General features: G+C 32.1%; 1 protein-coding gene across 1 annotated transcript; it reads left to right on the top strand.

Annotated features, from left to right (window-relative positions):
- Window positions 1–945: 945 nt before the first annotated feature.
- On the top strand, window positions 946–3,477 carry LOC114274625 (B3 domain-containing transcription factor VRN1-like). Its single transcript, XM_028216601.2, has 3 exons — window positions 946–1,118; window positions 2,436–2,985; window positions 3,090–3,477. The coding sequence occupies exons 1-3, from the start codon at window positions 1,011–1,013 to the stop codon at window positions 3,299–3,301; spliced, it is 870 nt and encodes a 289-aa protein (XP_028072402.2). The 5' UTR covers window positions 946–1,010; the 3' UTR covers window positions 3,302–3,477.
- The last annotated feature ends 3,225 nt before the right edge of the window (window positions 3,478–6,702 follow it).

The raw sequence follows: 6,702 nt of genomic DNA, 5'->3' as shown, positions 1-6,702 counted from the left end.
CACTCCGACATTGACTTTGCTAGGACTCAGATCTGCGAGAAAAGCTTCAGTGACACCAAGAATGGGGTATTTGGGAGCAGGCTCAACGGTTCGCCACGATGAAGATGACATAGATCGAGCTCCGAACGTCGTCATCAATTTTGCCTTCTCCACCACCGTCGTTGCTGTCGACGTCGTTGAGAGCGGCCGCCTTACACTGCTGGACCGTAATCAATATTCAAGTTGCATCACAAGTTCTGATCTTGTTCATCAATGAGGTTTTGCTCAAGAGACGAGAGAGATAGAGCAAGATTCGGTAATAGAGAAGTTGGTAGAGAGAGAAGTCAAATTTCTCTGTGTTGGGTTGAAGGACCTTAGACATTATAAAATAGTATTGTGGATCTCTTCCATTACTAAAAATGGGAGAGGGACCTTAGACTAATTTTCCTTTAATACAAATTAAAAGTTAGGGTTCTAAAATAAAATAACCCATTTTGGTAATAATAATAAAATAAAATAAAAAACCCACATATTTTTTTCGAATTTTTTTGTCTTTAGAATTTTTCTTTTTCAAAATTATTCAAATTTTTTACTTTTTCAATTCGTCTGGTCGAGATAAATCTAAAAAGTATATATATTTTTGAAAATTTTCAAAAATATGGAAAATTTTCAAAAAAAATCACTAAAAATGAAAATAAGTCAAAAAATATTACTTATTTTTGTCTTTTTTTATTATTTGTTTTAAATTATAATTTTTCGGTACGTCTTATTGAGATAAATCTAGAAATCTAAAGTTTTTCAAAATACGAAAACAAATCCAAAAAGCAAAACGGAAAAAGAATAAAAAAAAAAAAAAAAAAAAACGCACTTTCCAAAACACCCGTAATAAGTGATATATTTTTTTGAGACCATATGGGTAATTTACTCATCAACATAAATATCAATATCGAGGACACTGTAAATAAATCACTTCCACTATTTCAGCGAAACGTTTATCGGCTTTCTGAAATTCGAAAGATTAACCAACAAAAATGGTGAATAGTAGGCGACGAAGCGGCACTGGATCAAGTTCTCCGGCGAAGGGTTCCCCGCAATTTTTCAGGATAATAAACTCTGCAGTTGTTCAAAACCAAAAACTGGTAATCATCCATTGAAACCACTCTAGTGGATCTACACATTCATGACACCTTACTAGATTATATGTACATATATCTATTTATATATATGTATAAGGTGATCTTCAATCCTTCAAAACAACTTTCAACTAAGCTTTTAAATATCAGCGGTTAGGTACAAAAATTTTAAATTTTTAATATTTTTTTAATAATATATCAGTTGATATTGACCCGTGTATAATTGTATCACTATACCAATATATAATTGATACCATTATTTAAAACTAAGTCTTTTGTTTTTGTCGGTGAAATTTAATGATTAGTTGTTAACCTCAACATCTCTGGCTCAACAAGGAAAATGTTATACATCTCAAATAATCTATCAAACCTTTTATCAAATCTCTTAAATGGTGTGAATAAAATTTGGTAGATTATTTGAGATACTTAGCATTACTCAGGCATCAGGGCCTGGGCCCAAAGTTTTGTGATTCTCAAATTTATTACTCTGACATTAATGAATTACAAATTTATGCTTAACTATGAGGAGCACTATTGGGGACCCTCAGTGTGGGGATGACCCCAGCACCCCCCACCTCCACGTGGGGGGCTGTGAGAGCAAGGTCAAAAAAAAAAAAACAAACAAATAAACAGTTTTCAACCAATCAAAAATCAGTAGAGATGGTGAGAGTCTAAGGCATTTTCCAACTATGAGATTGTCTATTGGTTCCTATCAAATAAAGTTTTTACTCAATTTTTTATTGAAATTTGTATAAAATTTTGAGTAAAGGTTGGAGATCGGCTAAGACAGCTGAAGTTTTTGTTGAATTATAACATGAAATGTAAATGTTATTATATTTGTCTGCTTCACTTCGGTTCAGAACTTGTTTTTGTAATTCAAGCTGCTAATTCGAAAATATTATTAGAAAATCTCAGAGTACTTGTGAAAAAGCCAATGTAAGAAAATTTATTTCAAATTTAAAATGAACTAAGGAATTTTTTTTTTTTTTTAAGTATAATGATATGGTAATTGTAGGCGGGTTGATGTTGAATTTTTATGATATGTTGCAACAGTACGAAATGTAATGAAGAGGAGCAAAATCATCCCACCATGAAAATGTCAACTTCTTGTACATATATGCATAACATTGATTCGCAATTCTAATGTCAATTTACCCTTTTCGGCTTTGGTTTCTAAATTGAAAAAATAAAAGAAAGTTAAAGAGGAAATTTTTTGTGGTCAATATATAAGATTGTGGAGCAAAGCTCTGTTCTTTCTTTGGATTTAAATTGTTGTGTTAAAGCCATTAATATGTGCAATGTTTCGTTTGATGTTCCCGGCAGATGATTCCTGGAAAATTTGTGAGAAAATATGGGGAGAAACTCAAGCTATCAAAACTTGCATTCCTCAAGGTTCCCAGTGGTGCAGTATGGCAAGTAGAATTGTCAAATTCTAGAGGCCATGTTTGGCTACATAATGGTTGGAAAGAGTTTATGAAGTATTATTCCATAAGCTATGGGCACTTTTTGGTATTCCAATACAATGGGAATTCCATTTTCCATGTCCTAATATTTGATAAGAGTGCTTCGGAGATAGAATACCCATCTGGGCAAACCAACCAGAAATGGGATTTCCAAATCCCTGAAACAGAAGATGTTGAGTTAGATGATTCTGTTGAAATCTTGGATGATTTTCTCACCTGCCAAGGAACATTTGAGAAAGATGGTTCTGTTGAAATCTTAAATGATCCACCTACATGCAAGAGGAGGAAAATGATGAGAACCAATCTAACATGTAAAACCAAGAATGATTCCAATCTGCATTCAAGAGGCATTCAATCAAAGGAGGGAAAGCTTGCAAATTTAAATGAAGATGTGACGAGAGAAATTAAAAGTGAGAAATTTACTTGTTTTCTTTTCTTCTTGTTGTTCTAAGTTAGTCTGGAAGTTAGAATTCTGTGTCCATCTCTATCATCGATGATCTTGTTTTTGTTGCAGAAGAATGTACTCAAGGCATGCATACTGCCCAGGGACGCTTACCATCTCAGGTTCCTGACAGAAGGAAATCAGTGAATGTTGATCACAGATTTAGAGCCCGTCAGAGAGCCAAGGGTTTTGAATCTAAAAACCCATTCTTCATGGTTTATATGCAACCATCTTATCTTAGACCCAAACAGAGTTTGGTAAGCCATCTATCAAATTTTTCTTGAACCATCTTAGTTTTGTAGTTGTGTTATAGCTTTATTCATTACATGACATAGATAGGCTCCGTAACTTCGTTCGTTTGGTGTAACTTATTGAAAACTTATAACCAATAATCAAAAAATAGAAGTTAAAAAGCGTCTTACCTCAGTTTTCAATACTCATATTTTCAACTTATTTAAATTATTTTTTTTGTTAGAAGCGGTAAGTAAAAACTAATAACTGAGGTAATATTGAACATCTATAGTTTGATCTAAACTTCACTTTTGTCCTTGTTTCAATATGAACAATGTTTCCTAAACTCGCCTACTTCCAAATTGACTGGTAAAACTCATGATATTCTAATGTGTCCATCACACAAGGGGTACATGTAGAAAAATGTGACAGCAATTTGGACAACAAGGGTTAATATTGTTCAAATTGAAATTATAGATGCTAATAAATTGAAATTTGAGTTATATAAGTGAAAGTCTAATTTATCCCCGAAAAAACTACAAGCAGCCCCAATAAACTATACTAAACAACCAAGTACTAATGAGAGGAGCAAGTTGAAAGATGATGCTTTCATTTAAGAGTAGAGTTTTGTTAGCTCTTCTCGCTTCACTCTTGGTGGAATTGAATCCTTTTTCTATTGAGACAAGTAAGAAACTTTGTTTGATTTCTTGCAGCATATACCATTAGACTTTGCAAAGAAATATTTTAGTGGGAAGCAGAGTGGTGTCATACTAAGGGTTTCAGATGGGAGAACATGGTCTGCACAGTTCTATGGCAAGAAACGTGGTCCAAAACACAAGCTTGGTTGGATTTCATTTGCACGGGACAACAATATACTAGCGGGTGATGTTTGTGTCTTTGAGATGATGATGAAGAGCAACATTGAACCACCTTTGCTCAATGTCATGATATTGAGAGCTGCAGAAGATTGGAGTGTTAGAAAATCTGTTAATTTGAAAGACCAACAGAAAGTAGCAGAAAGTTGGATGGGTGAATGAAATGTGTTATTTTGCAATTTGTAAGTAAGTGTGTTCACATTAAACAAAATTTTTGTGAGAAATTATGGTTATGCTAGTAGTATTGCTGTGTTTTAATGTTTTTTATACATGTTTTGTTGGTGTTTTGATGAATATTTTGCCTTGTTCACAAACTTTGTTTCTGTTTAGTTTTGAGTTTTTAAAAATAATTTCAGTTTTCAATTTTTTATATCTTTTATTTTTAGTGAATTTTTTAAAATATCTTAGTATATTTTTTTTAGATCTACATAATCTAAATACAGTTTAAAAAGGCACAATTTTTAGAAGGCCAAGCCAAATTGGCTTATAAGGTTTACTAAATAATGTAAAAATTAATATTAATATTTTATAAATGGTCAAGTCACGTCGGATTGGACTAAAATTTCTTATTCCAACTTCAATCTAAAAATTAAACAAACTCAAAATCTTAATTTATCCCAGTTCTATATGCTAAATAGTTTTTCCAAACAAAAATGCTAGACACGTGTGGGTCTCATATCCATGTGAGACATTTGGTAAAATTTTTAAGATCTCTAACATTTCTCTCTTTCAAATCCTAAAATATCTGGATAGGTGGGCCATTGGGCTCATGGTAACCCCTACTATGGCCCCTTCTCTCAAAGTACTATTACACTTATAATTTATGAATATGTTTGTAATATATATATGTCCTCTTAAATTTTCTAAAAAATATATATATATATATATATATATATATATATTCAGAGCCAAGTTGTGTTGTGTCCTGTTTCTAACTGTTTAGCTACTTCTATTCAATCGTCTTCCTTGTTTGTTTAATTAATCCTGTTTTCAGTTCAATCTTAATCACCCACAAGATCAGTCTATTTTATCCACCTAGTTTAAGTCACCCACTTCTTCCCAGTCTAGTGTAAGTCCTTCGGTTTAGGCAGGGTCAGACTTTGGGGTTTCAAGATAGGGTATGTATGTACACTAGGTATGTGGTAACATTGACAAGAATAGGGTATGTATTAAGATATCTGTAAAACTGGTTAATTAATCCAGAACAATGAATCGATTATTTAGAAGTAACTCATCAGTCAGTTCTAGGTCAACTGCCTTGCCTTCCATACCTAATCCAGGCATCATAATTAATGAAGAAGATGTTGAAATACAACATGATAAAATTGATTCTGGATGGAATATTCCCAAATTATCAATTTCCGAAATTTATAAAACCACATTTGTACAAAATGTTTTTAAAATCTCTCTTCATGTTAAAACTATTGAACAAGTTTATGCTTTAGAAAAACCCAGAGAAACCTGTCAGTTATTTGATAAAAAATTAATCAAACGACATTTAGATAATGGTTATAATTTTATGCATATTGGCTTAATTCAAGTTGGTGTCAATCCATTAACCCTTGTTGGCAAAAATACTTCTGTTTTACTCTGTTTACGAGATGCTCGTTTTCTTAATTACAATGCTAGTTTAATGGGCATGATGGAAACTGGTCTTAATAAAGGTCCAGTACATTTCAATTGTTTTCCTGATTTTACATTAAGTTTAAGAGATCCACATATTCTCAAAGCATTAACATTAAACATACAATTATATGGTGAATACACTGAAATGTTAGATTCGTCTCATAATATTGCTTTAATTTATCGTGTTCATTATAAATGCATGCAAACTAATTTAAATGTCCATGCTTTACGAAAAAGTCCTAAAGATAAAACCCTATTAATTCAAAGTGGTACTCGTGGTGAATCCAATATTAATATTCCTCAAATGATTGAATGGAAAGATATCAATCTACCCGAACAATGGGTTACTGTTAATGAAAATTACAAACATAGTCAACAACAATCTTCAATCCAAGACATTCAACATATTCAACAAAACAATGATGGATCTGTTAATATTAAATTCAATCGAAGTCAATCTTCTAGACATAGTACATCTAGTGTCCCTTCTGAAATCTCAACTGAGGATGAAATATTTAACACTCCTTTATTTAGAAAAAACAGTCAAATCCATCTTGGTCCAACTAATCCAACTTCCACAAATAAATTAAAAGGAATTGATAATTCTACCACTTCCCAAATTAGTAAACCTGTGTATACTACTACTTCACATTTCCCTGACGAAGAAATAGCTTCAAATAATTCCCCAACTCAAACTGATTTCGAAGGATTAATACCACCTGTCAATCCTCAGCTAATGACAATCACAAAAGATTTTACTCCTGATTTAGATAAATTACTTATTGAATTCAAATCTAAAGAAAATAGATCTAAAAGACATGCTTATAGTGCTAAATATAATCCTGTTCAACAATCCCGAATCACTAGGGAATGGTATAATTTTATGGTTCAATATGGTTTTGAATTATCTTTCTTTGATTATATGGAGCAATATTACAAAAAGGTTAATACAA

The sequence above is a fragment of the Camellia sinensis genome, chromosome 4 (genome assembly GCF_055761805.1).
Source record: "Camellia sinensis isolate YWXY chromosome 4, ASM5576180v1, whole genome shotgun sequence".
NCBI lineage: Eukaryota > Viridiplantae > Streptophyta > Magnoliopsida > Ericales > Theaceae > Camellia > Camellia sinensis.
Note: the sequence above shows the minus strand (reverse complement) of the source record. Positions and strands in the feature narration are given on the sequence as shown.

Bases quoted from the DNA above. Each gene is read 5' to 3' on its own strand.
- LOC114274625 (XM_028216601.2), top strand. From the start codon at position 1,011: ATGGTGAATAGTAGGCGACGAAGCGGCACTGGATCAAGTTCTCCGGCG. The intron at 1,119-2,435 runs GTAATCATCCAT...TGTTCCCGGCAG, and splicing joins TTGTTCAAAACCAAAAACTG to ATGATTCCTGGAAAATTTGT. The intron at 2,986-3,089 runs GTGAGAAATTTA...TTTTTGTTGCAG, and splicing joins TGTGACGAGAGAAATTAAAA to AAGAATGTACTCAAGGCATG.